General features: G+C 49.8%; 2 protein-coding genes across 7 annotated transcripts in view; both read left to right on the forward strand.

The window, feature by feature from the left end:
* The window catches only part of herc2 (HECT and RLD domain containing E3 ubiquitin protein ligase 2), a 44,173-nt gene extending 37,471 nt beyond the window's left edge, over positions 1 to 6,702 (forward strand). For 5 of the 6 annotated variants that reach the window (XM_084675700.1, XM_084675703.1, XM_084675699.1 and 2 more), the window contains 12 exons: positions 215 to 306; positions 412 to 551; positions 831 to 1,018; positions 1,312 to 1,509; positions 1,622 to 1,705; positions 2,429 to 2,570; positions 2,842 to 3,036; positions 3,303 to 3,415; positions 4,495 to 4,685; positions 4,995 to 5,100; positions 5,238 to 5,450; positions 5,696 to 6,702. In XM_084675700.1, the coding sequence (XP_084531826.1) occupies positions 215 to 306; positions 412 to 551; positions 831 to 1,018; positions 1,312 to 1,509; positions 1,622 to 1,705; positions 2,429 to 2,570; positions 2,842 to 3,036; positions 3,303 to 3,415; positions 4,495 to 4,685; positions 4,995 to 5,100; positions 5,238 to 5,450; positions 5,696 to 5,968 (1,935 nt within the window). In that variant the 3' untranslated portion in view covers positions 5,969 to 6,702. The remainder of the gene's footprint in view (positions 1 to 214; positions 307 to 411; positions 552 to 830; positions 1,019 to 1,311; positions 1,510 to 1,621; positions 1,706 to 2,428; positions 2,571 to 2,841; positions 3,037 to 3,302; positions 3,416 to 4,494; positions 4,686 to 4,994; positions 5,101 to 5,237; positions 5,451 to 5,695) is intronic. The other variant, XM_084675701.1, reaches the window with a different exon arrangement.
* Positions 6,703 to 13,945: 7,243 nt separating this feature from the next.
* The window catches only part of oca2 (oculocutaneous albinism II), a 45,310-nt gene continuing 37,378 nt past the window's right edge, over positions 13,946 to 21,877 (forward strand). Inside the window, exons 1-8 of the mRNA XM_084675875.1 lie at positions 13,946 to 14,234; positions 16,737 to 16,832; positions 17,142 to 17,321; positions 17,647 to 17,704; positions 18,379 to 18,451; positions 19,182 to 19,339; positions 19,616 to 19,698; positions 19,997 to 20,150. Of these exons, the coding sequence (XP_084532001.1) occupies positions 14,002 to 14,234; positions 16,737 to 16,832; positions 17,142 to 17,321; positions 17,647 to 17,704; positions 18,379 to 18,451; positions 19,182 to 19,339; positions 19,616 to 19,698; positions 19,997 to 20,150 (1,035 nt within the window). The 5' untranslated portion in view covers positions 13,946 to 14,001. The remainder of the gene's footprint in view (positions 14,235 to 16,736; positions 16,833 to 17,141; positions 17,322 to 17,646; positions 17,705 to 18,378; positions 18,452 to 19,181; positions 19,340 to 19,615; positions 19,699 to 19,996; positions 20,151 to 21,877) is intronic.

A 21,877-nucleotide genomic window follows, 5' to 3' on the forward strand; every position in this document is an offset into this window, starting at 1 on the left:
GGAGGAGGATTTTCGGGCCGATTCTGGGATGATACTGGGATGATTATGAGGAGGATATTGGGGATGACGCTGGGAGGGTGATAATGAGATTGAAATGAGGATGGAGGAACAGGGATATACTGACGGGGATGATGATGATGATAACCAGGACGATGACAGATTGAATGAAGCTGTGTGTGTGTGTGTGTGTCTTCTCCCCCTGTTCTCCGGTCAGATCGACTCCCTGACGGGGCTGGGCGTGGTCAAGGTGGAGTGCGGCTCCCAGTTCTCTGTGGCGCTCACCAAGTCTGGGGCAGTGTATACCTGGTACGACCTCCCCTGACCCCGCCCCCACACAGAGCATCACCCTCTCCCCCCCTCCCCCATGGGCCTGGCGTGACCTGTGTGTGTGTGTGTGTGTCCCTCCTCCAGGGGGAAAGGAGACTACCACCGCCTGGGCCACGGCTCGGACGACCACGTGCGGCGACCCCGACAGGTGCAGGGGCTCCAGGGGAAGAAGGTCATCGCCATAGCGACGGGGTCCCTCCACTGCGTGTGCTGCACGGAGGATGGTAGGGGGTGGGCCGCTTCTCACCGACGGTTGACGCGATTGGTCGATACGGGGAGCCTTTCAGTATTGATCGATATGGGGAGCTTTTCAGTATTGGTCGATATGGGGAGCTTTTCAGTATTGGTCGACATGGGGAGCTTTTCAGTATTGGTCGACATGGGGAGCTTTTCAGTATTGGTCGACATGGGGTGCTTTTCAGTATTGGTTGATATGTCGAGCTTTTCAGTAGAGGCCTGTTCCCTTGTTCCGTGTGTATAGCTCCTTGTGCTGTTTGTCTCAGGAGAAGTGTACACCTGGGGGGACAATGATGAGGGCCAGCTGGGAGACGGGACCACCAACGCCATCCAGAGGCCGCGGCTGGTCGCCGCGCTGCAGGGCAAGAAGATCAACCGGGTGGCCTGTGGCTCCGCCCACACGCTGGCCTGGTCCACGAGCAAGCCCACCAACGCCGGCAAGCTGCCCGCTCAGGTACCAGCACTCCCCAGACCCAGGCCCAGGTCTCACTCCCAGACCCAGGCCTCACTCCCCAGACCCAGGCCTCACTCCCCAGACCCAGGCCTCACTCCCCAGACCCAGGCCTCACTCCCCAGACCCAGGCCTCACTCCCCAGACCCAGGCCTCACTCCCAGACCCAGGCCTCACTCCCAGACCCAGGCCTCACTCCCAGACCCAGGCCTCACTCCCAGACCCAGGCCTCACTCCCAGACCCAGGCCTCATTCCTCACACCCTCTCTCTCTCTATGTGTGTGTGTGGTTCCCAGGTGCCCATGGAATACAACCACCTCCAGGAGATCCCCATCATAGCCCTGAGGAACAGGCTGCTGCTGCTGCACCACATCTCGGAGCTCTTCTGCCCCTGCATCCCCATGTTCGACCTGGAGGGCCGTCTGGGCCAGACGGGACACGGGCCCCCGGTGGGCTTCGACACGCTGCGCGGCATCCTCATCTCCCAGGGCAAGGTGGGACCACGGCCCCCTGGCACACAGCCCAGCGGACGCCCCCCTCAAACAGAGCCGCCCGGTCAACGCCAGCTCGTCTGACGTGTGCGTTTTTTGGCGTCTCCCCCTACAGGAAGCGGCGTTCCGGAAGGTCGTCCAGGCGACCATGGTGCGGGACCGCCAACATGGCCCGGTGGTGGAGCTCAACAGGATACAGGTAGGGTGGCGCTCTCTGGTCCTGTAGGAGAACCCAGCGTGCTGGTCTGCCCTTACTGGGACTGTGGGAACACTTTGGAAGCAGCTGCTGCTAATGTGACGTTCGGTTCAGCGAGCCAGGGGCTCCTTTCATGCTGTTGCACAATTACGGCTCGCTCCGTCCTCCCTCCCTCCCTTTTTTCCCTTCACTTTTCCACTCCCTCGTGCCTCCCCCTCTCTCTCCCTCCCCCTCTCTCCCTCCCACCCCTCCCTCTCGTAGCCTGAGTTGTGGTCTAGACATGGCTTGGTTTCGGTGTCCCATGTGATCTTTCATAAGGGGATATCGGAGTGATGTGTGATCGGTGCTCCAGCCCTGCCTGTGGGGGGGGGGGTTCCTGGCCTGAGCTGCAGACTTTACCCCCACACAGTGCCTCGATCTGGGCCACTGCACTCAGACAGCCCCCCTCCCTCCCCCAGAGCTGAGCACGTAGCCCTGGCACAGAGAGCTGTCACTTTCACAACCTCACACCCATCACTGAGCCCTTTCTACCTGGCAGAGCAGCAGAGGGAAGAGGAACACTGACATGATCTCTCTCTCTCTCTCTCTCTCTCTCTCTCCCCTCTCTCTCTCTCTCTCTCTCTCTCTCTCTGTCTCTCTCTCTCTCTCTTCCCCCTCTCTCTCTCTTCCTCCTCTCTCTCTCTCTCTCTCTCTTCCCCCTCTCTCTTCCCCCTCTCCTCTCGCCAGGTGAAGCGCTCCCGCAGTAAAGGGGGCCTGGCCGGCCCAGACGGCACCAAGTCGGTGTTTGGTCAGATGTGCTCCAAGATGAGCTCCTTCAGCCCCGACAGCCTGCTGCTGCCCCACCGCGTCTGGAAGGTCAAATTTGTGGGTAGGTTTCACCAGCAAGACCTCTGACCCCTGCATCATGAAAACTTCTAGGACACCCCCCACCCCCCCCCCCCCTTCATGTGGGACACTTGTCAGCTGAGAGCTCAGTAGATTGTGTCCCTTATATGTGACGTGTGTGTGAAAGTGATCAATCTAAGCATGGCGTGAGTCAATGTTCTATATTTTGCTGCTAGCTGTTCTGAGTATTCTTTGTGTGTGAACTGTGTGTGTATGCGAACCGTGTGTGTGTGTGTGTGTGTGTGTGCTCCCAGGTGAGTCTGTGGATGACTGTGGCGGAGGCTACAGTGAGTCCATAGCAGAGATGTGTGAGGAGCTCCAGAACGGCCTGACCCTGCTGCTCATCGTCACCCCCAACGGGCGCGACGAGTCGGGCGCCAACCGGGACTGCTTCCTGCTCAACCCCGCCGCCAAGACCCCCCTGCACATGAACATGTTCCGCTTCCTGGGTAGGAACTTCCCGCCTCCCCTGTGTGTGTGTGTGTGTGGTGGTTCTGTGTGGCTCTGGTTCGGAGGGTTCTGGTTATGAAGGGATGGGTTCTGCGTGGTTCTGGTTATGAAGGGGTGTGGGTTCTGTGTGGTTCTGGTTATGAAGGGGTGGGTTCTGTGTGGTTCTGGTTATGAAGGGGTGGGTTCTGTGTGGTTCTGGTTATGAAGGGGTGGGTTCTGTGTGGTTCTAGTTATGAAGGGGTGTGGGCTCTGTGTGGTTCTGCAGGAGTTCTCCTGGGCATCGCTATCAGAACAGGCAGCCCCCTCAGTCTGAACCTGGCAGAACCCGTCTGGAAGCAGCTGGCCGGCATGAACCTCACCATCGCTGACCTCAGTGAGGTATGCATTCCTCTGCTCCTGTGTGTGTGTGTGTGTGTGTGTGTGTGTATGTGTGTGTGCATACCTCGGTCCTGTGTGCAAGTTCTTTTCTCAGGAATTGGAACTTTCACACACACTTTTCCCAGAATGTCACGTGACCTTATACTGTATGTGAGCCGTCATTGCCGAGGGTAAAAGATAAAAGATACACGTCCTAGTTATTTTTTTTTCTTCCAAGCAGTAGGAATGTACATCCATGCACTTTGAGTAGATTTACGTAAAACGTCTTTTCAACCTTAATCTCTTACACAACCAACTTGTTAGCAAATGTGTACGTCTGAGCATTCCAGCTCAGAACCGCACCATGACCTTTGACCCCCGCGGCGCCGGCAGGACGGCCGTGGCAACAGGACGCAGCGTTCCTCTCTCACAACATGAACTTCCTCTGAGTGCGGCTGGGAGCCGGCACACCGTACACCCTAAGGGGTTCCTCTCCTCAGCGTTCTGTTGTCGTTCTGCCCTTTCCAAGCACCGTAGGCCCGTGTGCGCCAGCGTACGCGCGGCAAAGGGAGAGACAAGCCAGCGGGTGTAGGTCTCTCCTCCTGCGTCCACGCTGGGATCATGAGCTGGCGAAACGTGCGCAGGGAGCCCAGCCCCGCGGAGGGGGGGGTTGTTGGCTGAACAAAGCTCCTGCTGTGTGCTGCGCTGGCCCCGGAGACAGCACAAAGGTTAGGGAGCGGAGGAACCGGCACAAGACCAGCAGTCGTCTCCCACCACATGCAGGCTTGATGCCGCAGCTGTCCCACGCTCGCTCGCGCACTCCTGCACACGTGGACGCGCACAGGTGCACGCTCACGCACCCATGAAGGGTCACTTCGTTAGGGTCAATTGATGTCGGAAAACGCCCGTCTGTCTGTTTGTCTAACCTGTCTGTCACTCCTCCAGGTGGATAAAGTGTGTCTGACCTGGCTTGTCTGTCTGTCTGACCTGTCTGTCTAACCTGTCTGTCTCTCCTCCAAGTGGATAAAGACTGTCTAACCTGGCTTGTTTGTCTGTCTGACCTGTCTGTCTGTCTGTCTGTCTGACCTGTCTGTCTCCAGGTGGATAAGGACTTCATCCCGGGGCTGATGTACATCCGGGACAACGAGGCGACGGCGGAGGAGTTTGAGGCGATGACGCTGCCCTTCACCGTGCCCAACGCCAGCGGGCAGGACATCCAGCTGAGCTCCAAGCACTCCCACATTACCCTGGACAACCGCGCCGAGTACGTCCGCCTGGCCATCAACTACAGGTGAGGACACGCCTCCAACACGCCTCCAACACGCCTCCAACACGCCTCCAACACACCTCCAACATGCTGCTTCTATGGGGTTCTCCACTGTTTCTGTTGTGTGTGAGTGTCTCTCGTGCCTGTGTGTGTGTGTGTGTGTATGTAGTGTGTGTGTGTGTGTTTATATATCTGTGTGTATCTACAATGTGTATCTGGTGTGTGTGTATCTACAATGTGTATTTAGTGTGTCTGTGTGTATCTAGTGAGTGTGTGTGTGTGTGTGTGTGTGTTCTGTCCTGTTCCTCAGCCAGCTGTGTCTCTGCCCTGCAGGCTCCATGAGTTTGACGAGCAGGTGTGTGCGGTGCGTGAGGGCATGGCCCGAGTGGTCCCGGTGCCCCTGCTCTCCCTCTTCACTGGCTACGAGCTGGAGACCATGGTAGGGCCTTCACACCGGGGGCTTGTGTGTGTGTGTCTATGGAATACCTTTTAGTATGGAGTGTGTGTGTGTGTGGATAAGGTTGTGTGCGCGTAGCTCCGACCCTAACCCCCCTCCCCACCCCGCCCTCCCCCCAGGTGTGTGGCAGCCCAGACATCCCTCTTCACCTCCTCAAGTCGGTGGCCACCTACAAGGGGGTGGAGCCCACGGCGCCCCTCATCCAGTGGTTCTGGGAGGTGATGGAGTCCTTCTCCAACACGGAGAGGTCCCTGTTCCTGCGCTTCGTCTGGGGCCGCACGCGCCTGCCCCGCACCATCGCCGACTTCCGGGGACGAGACTTTGTCGTGCAGGTGAGGGGGGTGGGGGACACACAGTCCAGTATAAGTGTCTGTACTTGATTTGATGTGCAAATATGGGCCTGTGCATGTACAGCTGGAATGAAGGGTCATATGTGTTGAGGCCGCGCTACGTGTATATCCACGCGCTGCGTTTCCGTCGGGAGATATGGTTCTTCCTAACTGGCTGGCGGGGAGCCAGGCCTCGCCGTCGGCGGCAGCGTTGCAGCAGGGGTCATACGTGTGTCCGTGCGTTCCAGGTGCTGGACAAGTACAACCCTCCGGATCACTTCCTGCCCGAGTCGTACACCTGCTTCTTCCTGCTCAAGCTGCCCCGGTACTCCTGCAAGCTGGTGCTGGAGGAGAAGCTCAAGTACGCCATCCACTTCTGCAAGTCCATCGACACGGACGACTACGCCCGCATCGCGCTGACGGGCGAGCCGGCCGCCGACGACAGCAGCGAGGACTCCGACAACGAGGACGCCGACTCCTTCGCCTCGGACTCCACGCAGGATTACCTGACCGGACACTGACTCCCTGACCTTTAACCCCCTGACCCCCCCCCCTCCGCACGCGCGCCGCTCGCCGGAGAAAATGGGACGAAGGCCCCCCCAAAGACTAAATGAGGATGAGAAAACGCAGCCGCGCTGAATCTCACCCATTCATACGTACACACACACATGCATTCATACACACACACATGCACACACACACACACGCATTCTGCTACAACTTACCCTTACGTGGAGAAAAAAAAAAGTGAATTATGTGCAATTAGCTTTGACGGCCCTGTACGCCGGAGAAGAAACTTAGACTCTCATATAGTCTGTTTAAAAAGAATTAGGAGGGGATGAGTGGCACCAGGGGTCGTCACGTCCCCTGAGACCCTGTTGGGCGCGCAGTCTAGCGCTGTGGTAGACGCGTGAGCCGTCTATCTTTAGATTGTTGTAAATTGCGAAGGATGCCTGACAAATGAGTAGGATTGCGCTTTTTTTTTTTTTCCATTCTTTCTCTGTCACGAGGGTTTCTTCAAAAGAACCTTTTTAAAATTCAGTGTCAGTGTTTCTCACTCGGCTCGCACCAATCAGAACCCGGGGGGGAAGGTCATGTGACAACGACTGTCTCTCGATTTAACACACGTGTATGCTGCACTGTCCTATGAAAAAAATGTATATAATGATTGTGCCATGTATTCGTGAAAAGGTCTCATTCCTGCATATTAAATGTTAATAAAAACAATTCTGTTAATAAATTAAAATGATGAATAGCCCTTCTCCAGTCTCTCTTCCCACCCCCCACCCCCAACGTGAGAATGTTTATTGCTGCTTTCAACTGATCTTTTCTCGAGTTTCTAGCCTAACCTGGATGTATTTGGAGGCAGCTCTAGGTCTCAGTTTCGCCTCATGCCCTGCCTGTCGGGTCCAGCCCCAGGTTCTTCCCAAGCCTTCATTTCCCCTCCTGCTCCCAGTGGGAGGCTCCAGTAAGCTTGTCGGAGGTCAGAGCCTCTTCTCCTGCTCTCTCTCTCCTGCTCTCTCTCTCCTGCTCTCTCTCTCCTGCTCTCTCTCTCCTGCCCTCTCTCTCCTGCCCTCTCTCTCCTGCCCTCTCTCTCCTGCCCTCTCTCTCCTGCCCTCTCTCTCCTGCTCTCTCTCTCCTGCCCTCTCTCTCCTGCCCTCTCTCTCCTGCCCTCTCTCTCCTGCCCTCTCTCTCCTGCTCTCTCTCTCCTGCACTCACCCCTGCTCTCTCTCTCCTGCCCTCTCTCTCCTGCCCTCTCTCTCCTGCACTCACCCCTGCTCTCTTTCTCCTGCTCTCTCTCTCCTGCCCTCTCTCTCCTGCACTCACCCCTGCTCTCTCTCTCCTGCCCTCTCTCTCCTGCCCTCTCTCTCCTGCACTCACCCCTGCTCTCTCTCCTCAGAACTGATTCAAAGGATTACAGTAGAGCACGAGAAAACGCAGTGTTTTTATCACGGCTTTAATTTGGCTTAAAAAAAAAAAAAAAATCCTGAGAATTCTTTGTAGTCTTACCTCCCCCCCCCCTACTACCAGCCCACCACACACACAACCTCTGCACTTCCCTGCTCCAGATCACGTATATTTCACTGGGTCAGGTGCTTCTCCCGTGTCCCAGGACCCTGGGGCCTAGGGAGGGGGGGAGGGAGGGGGGGGAAGAGCGCTCTGAACAGCAGTGTGTGTTCAGTCTCATTCAGCCACAGAGTAGGCCCGTATTTATATGGTCAGGCCTGTGTTACGTGAACTGGCCAGTTGCCGCCCATGGAAAATCATATCACTGTACAGCATATTGACTCCTCCGCCTACTTTTTGGATACATTTGACCACGCCTCATTGTTTCATTGCTTGGTTTAATGTAAAGCTGATAGTTCCGGTTCAAATAAACTCAACAGAGTTTTATATTGTATCTCGACCGACATACCATACCTTAGCATTCCTGATTTGAATACAGTACGCATGGATTAGTTTGAGTGACAATCTCCATATCAATTAACTTTATTTATGTAGTCAGTTTACTGAAAATAGTTTATTCATATCACCAAGATTACTCTTTGTCCAGAAAGAAGTGATTTAATGAGACTCGGAATAAGTAGAATGACTGTACATGAAGAGTGACGAGTTCTCCATTTGGGTTGTAGTGTGCAGCTTAGGGTACTTCCGCACCTCTCTGCCGAGGACCTGTTGAAATGGTTCAGATTCCAGCGGTCATGTGCTCTGACAAGTACAGCAGTCCCAGTTTTGCTGTAGTCTACTTCCCTCCCTCTCTCTCCCCCAGGATCACTCATAAGACTCCTCAATAGCAGGAATGAATACCAACATGGTTCACTGGCTCTACCCGTCTTAAGGCTCAGATTTGTACATACCTCCGGTGTGTCAGGTATGCTGCATGCTGTACCAAGCGGACAGCGCTGGTAATCCTGGTCTCTGGACTCTTAAGATCGAACGTGGAGTTGTGATTTATACATGAGGGACAATACAGTATACTCTCCACACACAGCTGATCCGTCAAGTATGGAAACCAAATGTTGTCCAATGGTTTGGTCAGAAGTTATATGCTATATATATACATATATATATATATATATATATATATATATATATATAAAATATATACTGTATATATTAAAAAATGTACTCAGTTCATATATAGTCCTCTGTTCTATACATTACATTGTTTATTTTTGTAAAGATCTGTTCCCATGTGTAGAGTACCTGTGCAATTATCTAAATTAGAACTCATCCTTATCTTCCTCCCAGTGGGCCTGCTGATCTCCCTCCCAGTGGGCCTGCTGATCTTCCTCCCAGTGGGCCTGCTGATCTCCCTCCCAGTGGGCCTGCTGATCTCCCTCCCAGTGGGACTGCTGATCTCCCTCCCAGTGGGACTGCTGATCTCCCTCCCAGTGGGCCTGCTGATCTCCCTCCCAGTGGGCCTGCTGATCTCCCTCCCAGTGGGCCTGCTGATCTTCCTCCCAGTGGGACTGCTGATCTTCCTCCCAGTGGGACTGCTGATCTCCCTCCCAGTGGGCCTGCTGATCTTCCTCCCAGTGGGACTGCTGATCTCCCTCCCAGTGGGCCTGCTGATCTCCCTCCCAGTGGGCCTGCTGATCTCCCTCCCAGTGGGCCTGCTGATCTAAGCACACCCCACGTGTGGAGCCCCATCAACACACGGACGCATTTGGCGTCACGTATTCTCCGACGGTCCCCGGCGCAGGTTTGGTGTGGGTGAGCATGTGACGCTCTGTCAGTGCCTGAACAGTCCCACAAGACCAGAGAGCAAGCTGCCCCCTAGTCATCCTGCCTCTGGTGCTCCATGCCTCTGATGTCAGAGGACATTGTGGATGCATAGCAGGTGACCATGGCTGAATGGGAGCCATTGTTTCTGGAGCCATCCGAGCGCCTGGCTGCCGTGAATGGGAAGGAATCTTACAAAAGACAAAATAACGCTTATAATGGCGTTATTTAACGTTTGGCACTTTACAAATACGACATGCGTCTTGTGACATGAGGATTTCCTGAAAAGGGGAAGGTTTTTCTTTTGATTGAAGGATCCTTCTGAGAAATCAGAGAACAGCTTAAGCCAAAGTATGACTTTAAGCCAAAGGTGAAGTTGAATTTGAACTACAAAGCTGGGCTCGCTCTTGACCTGGGCTAGCTCCTAAAGTTAGTTGATCCACAAATATTTCGAAGGATTTGGGGATTAAGTCTGTTTCGGGGTACGACACAGTGTCATTTGAGTTGTCTTACTCCAAGGATTTGAGATTTATGGTTCGTATTTTTAGGAAGAAAATAAACGGACAGGCATATTGGCGGACCTCAGACAGTCTTTGGACCACAAGGTCTCTCGTGAAATGACTGCTCCCAAGGTCCCTTTATCTTTTTTATTCCGCATGAAAGAACTTTTCCCAGCCTTGGAAATTTTCTCGACTGGACCTTGGGTTTGAACTTCTATGGGGAATTGCAAGGCCATACATAACAATCCATTTGATAAGTGGCCGCCACAAATCCAAACTGATTTCAAAAGCTTCACTTTTGTCTTGTTATCTTGCAATCGAACCGATGTGAGTGAAATTGAGTTTTCTCACAGACGACTTGGAATGAAGCTCAGTCTGTTTCCAGGACCTTAGTGTTGGAGCGTTTTCTGAAAGGTTTTCTTAAAGCTGAGCCGTCTCGGCCCTATCTGACCCCTCCACACCCTAAGTCTCCAGAGATGATCAGGTTTGTCAGAACGGGTTGGCTAGACATCTCTGCACAGGATAATGAACCACACGCACAATGAAGTTCAGCCTATGGTTGAACCGGAAAGCTCTAGAAACCCCATATCTATCATTTTAATAACAGCTACGCCATGGTTATTATTACATAACCAAGTGGTGACGTTAAGGGGTCACTATAACGGGTAGAAGGCATCCTACTTACTTCCAATCCCCAAGGACAGACGTTTCTGACCAGTGAAAAAATATTTACTGTCTGTTGACCTTTGATGAGAGTGGGTGTGTGTCAGGGTTTGAGGTCTTTGGGTTCTGCCATGAGGTCTTAGTCCGGACGTTCCGGAATCCTGTGCTTTAGTCCCCACGTGTAAACACACTATAAATGAATTAGCCATTATATGTATTAGTAAGTGAGAAGGTGTGGGGGAGTTAGCTGTGTGTCTGACACTAAAAGCCTGGCAATTAGAGGAAAGTAGAGGGGTGTAGAGGGTGTTGGAGGTGGGCGTGAGCAGACGTAGAGGATGGATGTGGAGCAGCTCCCAGGCCAGCATTCCTCAGAGAGCAGGAACACCCCTCCCACCATACACACCGCGGCTTACTGAGGGCACTGCTTTCTCCTCGAGCAAGACCTCACCGCTCTCCTTCCTTCCCTCCCGCTCTCTCTCTCTCTCTCTTTCCATCTCGGTGTAGAGGGAGTACTCGACCGGCCAGGCAGACTCGAAGAAGCAACAGACACTCCATACTGCACAAACAAGTTTCCACAAATTGAAAACGTCCATTTTTTGGGGGAGTACCCAGGTAAATACTGTACAATTCAGCAAGTCACGTTCATCATCATCATCATCATCATCTACCCTTATCATCCTCAACAAAATCATCTGTGATTCTTGGGGAAGACTTTCCAATGTAAGTGGTTTTTATTTCTTATCATCTGCAGAAGAGATGAGACACTTTCTTTATCCCATCCTATCATGTTTTTGGTTTATATATATATATATATATATATATATATATATATAGTTTTTCCATATCATCCTTTTTGATTTCCTATTTTGTTTCAAAAATACAAATTAAAAAAAATTCTTTGAATGGGGGTGGTGGGAATTTACAAAAGAGAATGAATGAGCTGAGTGTTGTAGGTTAAGGAGATTAGGAATGACGCAGAATTACTGCATCACCTCTGTGGTTCTCAGCATTGGACCCACACACACACACACACACACACACACAGAGACATATAGCTAACACAGACATGACTGAAGCGCTTAAGTGGCATGAATGATTATGCCTCTTCACTCAGTCAGTCTTCCTACAAACTCTCTGGGGGCTTGTTGACGGTTCCTGTTTGACCACAGCCTACCTGCTAGGCAGCAGCTTTCCAAACGCAGCGATTACACAGCTCCTTCATGCGTGTTTAAAGATTAGCTCAAGGCAGGTTAACGTTAAACTGGGTGTTTGCTTTGTCAACGTTACAGAATGGAATCTAAACAAACACCTGCATGGTGTGGATCTCTTGGGGCTTTTATCTGTAACATTTAATTTGGATGTATGGTAAAAAGTACCTATCCAATGGCCTGTTTTGGGCATGCTCAGTTGAGTTTGAGATTAATCTGGTTACAAAAGAAACAATGGAGCTAATCTCTCATTAACAGTGTAGATTTACTTGTTTGATCTTCATCTCTCTCACAAGTTTGAAACTGAACAGAAAGACAGCAGGAACTTCATTGTGTCACTATTTCACCCCCTGCTTTTCTCTATGGACACACACACACACACACAAACCACAAGCATGAAACAAAAGTAGTCATGAGGAAACAGATGGAGAACGCAGGATCAGATCAGAGTTATGTAAACAGATATCACACCAAGTTGTGACGGGACTTTTCCTGACCTCTAAGGCGGATTGGATGTATTATGTGTATGTGTGTGTGTGATGGTCCAACAGGAGATAACAGGATGACAAGGAAAATGGTTTACATGAAATGATTAGCTTCCGCACCAAACAAGGCCAATCTTGCCATTATCTCCTCAAACAAATTGAACGTAGTAATTCCACAGCATATCTGACGGGAATCATCTGACATGTTTAAGGATAAGGAACTCATGCTGATGCAACTCTAACTGACAGTTTGGAAATGTAACGATTTGATCCTCAGTCATTTTCCCTGTGGTTATCAAAACCAATTATGTAAACACTGTTCATTCCTCGCGAGATCACAGTCAAGAAAAGAGCTCTCCCCACGCGGGTGACCATATTGACCTTATAGCTCGGCACGTGAACGCAAATCCCTTTTGTGAAGTCAAGGGACAGCTGATGGTGTCCACATGTTTTACTATACGTTATTGCTCTCAGCAATGAGTTTATGGACCTCTGATGCAAGCTCCCACGCTCGACTGAATATGACAGAGGCGGAACAACATAGACACAGGTGACTGTTTGTAGGCTATGCAAACGCTTAGGGAATGACATGGAAGCTGGACCCAGTGGGGTTTTTATTCCTTAACCAGTCCATCTAAAACTCACACTACCGCTGCTACTGCTACCTCAGAGCAGGCTAGTGTAGCCGGTAGGAGCCTGGAGCCTGGAGAACAGCTGCCGACGCCCAGGTCTTAAATCTCCAGTCAGTCCAGGACAGGAGGTCAAACCGAGGTGCGCCACAGATCCTCTCAAACGGTGTCCCTGCGCTCCACAGCCGGCCTCAGGGAGCGGCCCAGGGCAGGAGAAAGGGAAAGAGCTAGTGTAGTCAAGCAATGTGTCCGGGGTTTGCCTGTAGCCAGCCTCCAGGCTGCATCAGAGGTCGGTGAGCAGGCTAATCCCGTAATATCGTGCGTGTCTGGAGAGGCCCCTGAAAACAAGTTTCTGTTCACACATGTAACAAAGAAATGCATCTGATTAGGGGTGATTCTGCGCTGTGTTCAAAACTGATCCAGTCACCTGGTAAAAAAAAAAAAAAGTTTTAGGCTATGTTATTTCTGTATCTGCAGTTTCAGAATTCTGGGAGTTTTCAAAGTTGGAAACTTAACATGGGAATTCATTAATGGGAATAAAATGTAAATGTGCTAAATTGCAGGTATCTTCTATAACATCGAACTAAAATGCAACAGACATCCCAAGTCTCCCGGAAGGGTGGGAATTGGTGGGTTTACCTCCCGGAAAATTAGTCTTTGCAGGTTGGGATGTCTGATGCAATATTGCAGCATCATTTTTGTTAAGCATCCACATTGAATGCGAATTCAGTTCAATTTCTACCCTCGCATTTCTCAGTCACATGCACAACTGCAGGGCTATTGAGGCCACGCCCCCTGAATCCACTGTGTTTTCATCACATGCACAGATCATTTGTAGTATCCTGCACACTATAGCAGGACTATTGAAGCCATACGCTACTACTGCATTTGAGCTCAAGGACCACATCCAGCCCAAACATTTGAATGAAATAATCGATTAAAGTTCTAATCAGAAATACATAAAAGTAAAAAATGATATAAAAATTGGTATAAAGTTTGCATTCCTCTGCTTATGACCAAGCAACATTTTATATTTATGTTTGTATATGATAGTTTGCATAAATTGCCCCAAATTACCAATTAATTCCCTTTCCTTTCTGTATATTCCTGTTAAATTTCCCTTTGCAACCCTAGTATCAGGCTTCTTTCAAGGGATTTTACATTTTGTCTGTCTCCTTTTGGATCCAACTATAGGACTAATGTTTCTTCTCTTTATCAGATCAAGCTGTCAAAACCACTTTGTTTATTCCAACAAATCAATTTTTTGGGGAACCGACTGAAATGGTTCTTTTTCTTGTCACTCCTTCTCAGTTCAGGCTTGGTGTTGACACATCCGAGTCAGCATGTACCTGGAGAACAAGAGCACCCTGGAGATGTCCCAGCCCTCCAGCCAGGCCCACCAGGGGCGGGCAGCCCTGCGGTCGGCGGAGGCCGTGGCGGGGAACTTTGGCGAGCTGCGTCTGCTCCAGGGCATGTCGGGGCGGAGGGAGGCCCAGAAACTCCAGCAGCAGGCGGCCGCGGGCCCACCCACCCGGCACTGCATCATCCACACTGAGGGCTTTCACCAGGACGACGGGTAAGACACGACGAGGGCCGTCACAGCATACCAGGCACCGGAGCTACGGGCCTCAGTATGAAAAGACGAAACAGGCTCAGTTATTGTCGTTGATATTGCCCTGCTCGAGATCTTACAATGTCCCAGAGCTAGGATGTCTGTGGTTCAATCTCACTAGAACTCACAGGCTTGTTTGTGATTGGACCCCTCTGGTTTAGTTTCCTGTTTTATTTAGCATTTGTAACAAGTATGCACAACGCATTAGTGTCAAGATTTAAGTGTTTGCTTTGTTTGGCATTTGGCAAGTGCAGGAACATTGCTGTTCTCTGCCCCCCTGACCCTGTCTACAGTCTCCTAGCGGTCTAATCCTGTTGATAAAGGAAAGACAGTCCCTTTTGTGGGTTTGTCTCATCAAAGGGGTTTTTGTGTTCCTCCACTTGTGTTCCTCCATCCATCCTCAACAGATGTTGCACCCATGTTGGACTGCTGTTTAAGCAAAGCAAATATTGGGCGTGTAAATAATCAAACGGGGAAAGGAAGGAAACAATGAAAAGATTCTTGTTATCCAAAAGATTTGTTCTCTCCCCGTGGGGACTAAATGATGCGGTGATGTAACAGTGGGTGGATGGAGATGTGAGTGGGCTGTGTCTCACATGCTAAATCCTGTTATCCTCACTCCGCCTGTCACAGCACAACTTCCTCCTGTGTGGGAGCTGAAGTGGAAAAGCGGAGAATTTCCTGGTGCAGCTGGCAGTGTGTGTGTCTATGGGTGTGTATCTATGTGCGTGTAGGTGTGGCTGTGTGTGGGTGTGTGTGTATGGAGTGTGTGCGTGTGATCAAGGAGGGTTGCTAATCTCAGGCCTGTGGCTGTGTCTTTATTGAGATTAAACTCTGGAATTTTAGTTTCACTCAGAATGCCAAACCTTTCAGTACTAGGGAATGATGATGTTTATCCTGGTGCAAAGTTTCGGTTCACAGCTAATCAGCCTTTGTAGTGTGTTCATCCAGTAGTCTACATTTCTAAGACAACTGTTAGTTGTTTGTTGTTGTTAATATTTTCCATAGGAAACAACATCTAGTAAAAATATCTTGGCATCTGAAAATTTACACTAAAACATATTAGTATTAATTCCCATGGCTATAATCAATCAAACATAATATAAATTGTGTCAAAACATGCAATTAGGCCTTTCCTCGATGCTTTGGACCTGCCAAATAGGGACTTGTAGAGTTAAATTGTACACTTACAACTATAAGTTGTAATATACAACTGTTTTTAAGAAGTGTACCCATTGTATAGGTGCTGTGCATAAACAGGTCTCCAGGAAGGAAGCCCTGTCTAGGGAGAAACGCTCCATGTGCACATGGCTTCACATGAAATACCAGACCTTTGGACAGAGATGATGAAAGCCCTTCAGGGTGATCAGATCAAAACGGAGGCATTTTAATTGGCCATCATTATGGCTCGTAAAATGTTAATCTAATCTAACACTTTTGGGTTTGTGATCTCACAGTTGAAGCTCAATATTTGTGCCCGAGCATATCTACAGGGCTGTAGTAGCAGAATTGCCTACTGTCCCCAAATCTGTTATTTTCCTGTGTCCTAGATCTGGTATCTCTTGATTGCTGTGTGATCTGTGCCAAACATTTCTACAGGGCTGTAGTAGCAGTATGTATGGTTTTAAATGTAGGACTGACCTAAAACTTGGTTTCTGGAAAATAAAAATCAGTATGTTCTGCTCTGTCAGTTAGACAATCATATTTCTGAACTTCATTGGTTATGTTAATTGGTTACGGCACATTCTTTACTAGTCTTGTATGTACTGTAGTTCTGGGGTGCTTACTTTCATTGTTATCCTTGTTCAACTAATACTTTAAGCTATAAGGCTTTGACTAGACTGGCATTTGTCTTTATAGACATTGCTTGTTTTAGACATTAGGAATGTAAAGCTCTGTTCATTTTAAGGGTCTATTAAGATAATATCTGTTACCGATATTGTAGAAATGTGGATCCAGATATTCACATGTAGTCATTCTACACAAACGTAGTTCTACGAGAGAGGGGTGTGTCTTTAAAAACCCTCCCAGACACCAGTGTGAGTTGAGAGCGTCAGGTAACCGTGGTTTCATTGTGTATAGAGCGCCAGTATTAACCTGTGAGACTGACGAGGCAGGTAGCCGGTGGGCAGGAGAGCGGCTAAGAGACGGTCAGGATCAAAGATTACACCCAAGAGAGAAGAAAAAAAAGTATACTTACTGAGAAAACAGACTTGCAAACGTATCCATGTTTTTCAGTCAGTATGTGAACGTACATCAGTACTGTATACTTCCCATTGAGTAGAAACATATACACAAGAAACACAAATATAACGACAATGGATTAAGCTCTCGTTGAATACATTTCAACGAGAGTTGAGTATGCCCTTTCTTACCTCTTAAACAGATTTCTAAAGATCGGAGCAGGCCCCTCTCCTGCTGTGAGTGAAAGTCTAGAAGGCTGATGGACGTGTCCATGTTTTGCAGGCACAACATCAGCATGGTGAATCTCCTCAAGGGGAAAGGGAGCCAGACCAACTACACAGAGAGGTCTCCTTTGCTGTGCTTCACTCACGAGGACAGGTGAGTCCTTCAGCCCACGTCTGCACCAAATGTAGGTTTCCTAATGGGGGAGGGGGGGGGGGGGGTTTGCCATCCATGTGTCCTAGATCTGGCATCGCTTGCATAAGATAGCTTGGCTGAAAATGAAACGGCGCATGAAATATCATCATGGAATGCGATGGAATTACACGACGACTGTGTCATTTGCACAACATGGTTGAATCTCATGAGAATTATGACTCAGCCCATGCCACCTGCGTATCGCGGTGTCGTAGTCATGGTTACAACTCACCGACTTGAGGTGGGGGTTGGTGTGTGTGTGTGTGACAGGACCTTGCAGGACCCAGGGTGTGGGGGCGGAGACGAGCCGTGGGACTGCAGCGCTACCGAGCTGGAGAGGAGGTGTCGTCTGGGGAGCGAGGTCAACAGCCTGTCCCTGTCGCGGTCTTCCAACGCGGAGAAGGGCGATGCTCTGGAACACCTCAACTTCAAGCTCTCTAGTAACATGAGGTGATCTCACTCTCCAGTCTCGCAGTTTAGTTTACTGAACTCACCCGGGTGCAGTTTGGGCGTTAGGTCGGTGTGAACAATGACACAGCATTGTGGCAATAGTGATATTAGAAATATGAATTCATATTGTTATTTCAGTAAGACTTTGCTTAATGTCTTTGGAACTTTCCGGAAGGCTGAGGAAGCATTTTTCCTACTTTGTTAGACAGATGACAAAGCACATTCTGGTCACATGACAGGTCAGATGACAGGTCACAGATCACAGAGGACTGTCCGGTATTTATTACAGGTTTATTTGTTCCTAAAACATTCTTATCTTGTGTAGATGCTGCATCAGGAACTCCAAGGTCGCCTGCATCTTTACTTTAGTCGTCCTGTCTTCTGTAAGTAAATCCATCTTGCCCTGATTCCAAGTGCAAGCATCCTATAGCGGCCATATGCCATGGTTGAATTGGTCTGTGCTTTGGTGCTTTTATTTTGGTATCTGGTGGGTGTGTATGCAAGTCACGTGGGTATTGGCATAGGAATTAGTGAATGAATATATGCACCTGGGCACCTGTGGTAGTATGGCAAGGGGGTGAGTATGGAGAGCACATTTTTTGTTGAACGCTCAATATGCTGACTGTTGGATTGACTGGAACGCTTACTGGAAGAATTGCATGTAATTTTAATATCGCCACTTTGCACAGAAGCACTTGCACTTTTCTATCTGCTGTCCTGTTCAAAGAAATATATGTATCTGTCTATAAATAAACAGAAGAACGCAACTTCCAGAGCGGACATTGAAATGGTTGGCAGCGCGTCACTCAAGTGAATCTCCCTTACTTAGCCTCTCAGCGACATTCTTGTGGTCGCTACACATCCCATCGGAAAACTGTTTCATTATACATTTATTCGACGTAAAATAAATGTATAAATTACCTTCCGGTTCATTCCACATCTCATGTTAGCCCAATTGGAATAGAACAAGTGTGTGAGGAAAGCTGTGTTGTCTAAGCGTTTTGAAGTGGTGGGGGGTGATCATTAAATGTGACTTCCATGTATGTTTTGGTTTCAGTTGTTCTTCAGCATGTACCCAGATCGAGACAACCCCTGGGAGATGATGGCCGTGTCTTCCACAGAGAGCTTCTGTATCCTTCTGCCCTGGCGCCTGTGACTCTGTCTGGTTCCTGGGCTGCATCCTAGTCCCTGTACCACTAGACTATTTATCACACCAGATAAAAGACCTCACTGTGTATCTCAGTATGTCACTCTCCCAATTCATAGCGTGTCTTGTAGAGTTCATAAAAAATACCAGGATAGCTTTCTCGTTTTGCAGTATGTAGGCCAATAAGCGTGCCAATACAAACCTCTCTGCGCCCGTCTATTGACGTTCCGCGGTGGTTATATGGTGAAATGCTAGATCCCAACTGTATGCATTCTGCATTCAACACGTACTACATATGTACATTGTATGGACGGCTGCAGTACCCTACGAGAAGGTACAAGTATGCGATTCGGGAAGCGGTACTGGTGTCCCCTGCTGCTGCAAGGTCAGTCCACACCTTCCAGTGACTCCGGTTCCTGGTGACAGTGCTGTAACCAAAGTATAGTTTAACACCCCCCCCCCATGTAGGGCTACCAGGTTAATATGTACACGCCTGGCTTCTGTCTAAGTGTCTACTTACCTGGCCAGCCCAGGGGTGAGGCACGTCATGTCACCACCTCATTAATCAAGGTTCACCTTCCCCAAGGTCAGACAGACCTCCCTTCAGGATATCACCCGTCAGTCTGAATACCAGAGAATGGAGCTCATTTACCAATCAATTATAAACAACCTTCAAGTGTAGCTTTCTCTTAACCCAGTTTGCCCCCATGTAGCAATGAACCTGACGGATTTCCGTGACAATGCCCTGCTAAAGCTGCAGGTGGGCGGGCCCTTTGTTGGAGGGATGGTTGATCTGACCAATCAGGAGTACATCCTGATCCAGGTGGAACAGAACGAGGAGGCGGGGCCTAGGAGGAGGCGGGCTCAGCAGGTATACGTCCACGACCACGCTGTCTCTGCACTGGTCTGAGATCAGCTTCAGGCTCTCCCTGTGTCTCACTGCTGTGGTTATACAGTAAGAGCTGCAGAATGGGAGCCTGTCCACTGGTCCCAGATCAGGTTTCTTATCTACCTTATACTTGATTTCAGAAAACCTTGCTTTTGGTTTAGAAATGTACATTTAGTCATTTAGCAGACGCTCTTATCCAGAGCGAATGAGAAATGATGATAATGATGAGATTCTATTTTAACGTATTGTTTCCCACAGGTGTTATATAACTGGACCATACCCCTCCACTCTGAACGCAGCAACCAAATCCTCACAACCAGAACGTTTGAGATGTTGAGCAGGTAACTAGTAATTTTGTCTTCTAAGATATATATATTTTTGGGGGATAGTGAGAGTTAAGAGACTTGAAGGTGAGGGGAGAGAGAGAAGGATAGACATAAAGGAGGTGGCCCGGGCAGGAATCAAACCCGGGTCCCCACGTTAAGTCCTCGACCTATCTGGGCAGCGCTCCACCAGAACCCCTCCCCCAAGCAGGGAGCTAGTTGAACAGACCTGTGGCATGGCAGTTCAGACAGTGATGACAGTTGACCAAACACCGTTGTAACGTGGTGGCTCTGTGCCCCCTCCCCCTCCCCTCAGCGAGCCCATCCTGATCACCGTGCAGGCCTTCCTGCTGGACACCCAGGTGGTGCCTCTCTCCATCACCCACCAGTCCCTCTTCGTTACCGTGGAAACCCAGGTGGTCATTGCCGGGGCCATCCTGGCGGGCGTCTACGTGCTCATCATCTTTGAGGTAGTCTGACCCCTCCCTCCCTCCCTCCCTCCCTCCCTCCCTCCCTCCCTCCCTCCCTCCCTCCCTCCCTCCCTCCCTCCCTCCCTCCCTCCCTCCCTCCCTCCCTCCCTCCCTCCCTCCCTCCCTCCCTCCCTCCCTCCCTCCCTCCCTCCCTCCGTCCCTCCTGGTAAGCATAGCTCTGTATTTTACACATCCTTCAGATCAGTCATGTTCAACTACAGTCACAGTTGTTTTGTTAGATGTCTTTCATTAGCCCAAGAGAGAGACTGCCTACATAGTCAAACAGCTGCTTTATTTACCGTCTCTCCCACGCAGGGCTGTATTTAGCTCAGCTGCATGTGTGGGTGTTCGGAAATATCTCTGCCACCCGCCTAGTATAAACACTTCCTATTTATATCGCAAGGTATCCATATATACTTCACTCTTTAGACTTGAATGGCCCTGTTTCTGTCGCCCTGAATACTGTGTGTGCAATGTGTGTGGAGGTCTGTCATCTTGCGAGTGTGGACATGTGTATGTAGTCGTGCGTTTGTGAGTACGAGTTTGGGTGAGTGTATGATTTTGTGTTTGCGTGTGTGTGTGTGTGTGTGTGTGTATGTTGACGAGTGTGTGTGTGTGTGTGTGTGTCTAGGTTAAAATAGAAGGGCTCAGCTCTGTAATCCATCACAGGTGAAAGCCTCTAATCTGGTCTGGCTGAAACACCACAGGCTGCTGGATGCCCATTGGTCAGGCCAGGGACAATGACCTCGCATGCCTCTCTCCTTCGACCAGATAGCAACCTTACTGCTCGAATCAATCCAGCGTTCAGGATCCTCCATCCCTTTAGGCAGAGTGACAGGATGAGGCAGAACAGGAGAGAGAAAACAAAAGGCTGTTACGACCTGTCCTCGTCTTCTGGGGAGAGCAGTTCCTTCATGTGGCCACTAGGGGGCGGTGTGTTCCTCCGCTGGGGGGGATCCTGGGCTCCAGCTCCTTCTCCCTCTCGCTCAGAGAGCGGGGCAAAGACGTCTGATTGGCTCGTCCATGTCCATGGTAACCGTTTTTTTTACATAAGCGATGATCCACGTGGTTGATGTCAGAGATGCAGGAAGCATTAACTGTAATTTGTCTGTGTTCTTGACGATCCCCCACTCCCCTCCTCCCATCATCTCTCCTCCCATCATCTCTCCTGCCATCCGTCCATCACAGAAGAATGGGAATCTTCCTCTCTTCCCTTTGGACCCACGCCTGTCATGAAACAACTTTATTATTCTTTTATATATATATATATATATGAAAAAAAGTTGTTTCATCATTACCCGCAAAGCAAATCGCATGTGCTGAAGGCTCGTGGTTCTCAGTTGTCTCGGATCCTGTGTGATTGAATGCCAGCGGCGCTTTGAAGCCGTCCTGTTTCTCGTCTGGACTGACAGGACCCGGCTCTGAGTCAAACAGCACATTGTGGTCAACGGGATGGTCTGTCTCGTTCGCTGACAGTAATTGTCTTGCTTATCAAAAGACAACACTGTCATAATGATAATAAGAAGCTTCCCGGCGTTAAAAACACATCAAAGATGTCCATCTGATGTGGCTTGAATTGGGAGGTTGGGACTTTCGAACGTGGTCGTGTTGTCTTTTGTTCGACAGCGACAGACCTCACAACTGGTTTTCTTTGAGAACGTTCTACTTTTCCGAGACTTTTTCTTTTCCGACCCTTTTGCAGTCCCAGGGCTGTTTCAGGGCCGAAC

The sequence above is a fragment of the Hypomesus nipponensis genome, chromosome 16 (assembly GCF_054491055.1).
Source record: "Hypomesus nipponensis isolate SF chromosome 16, ASM5449105v1, whole genome shotgun sequence".
Lineage (NCBI taxonomy): Eukaryota > Metazoa > Chordata > Actinopteri > Osmeriformes > Osmeridae > Hypomesus > Hypomesus nipponensis.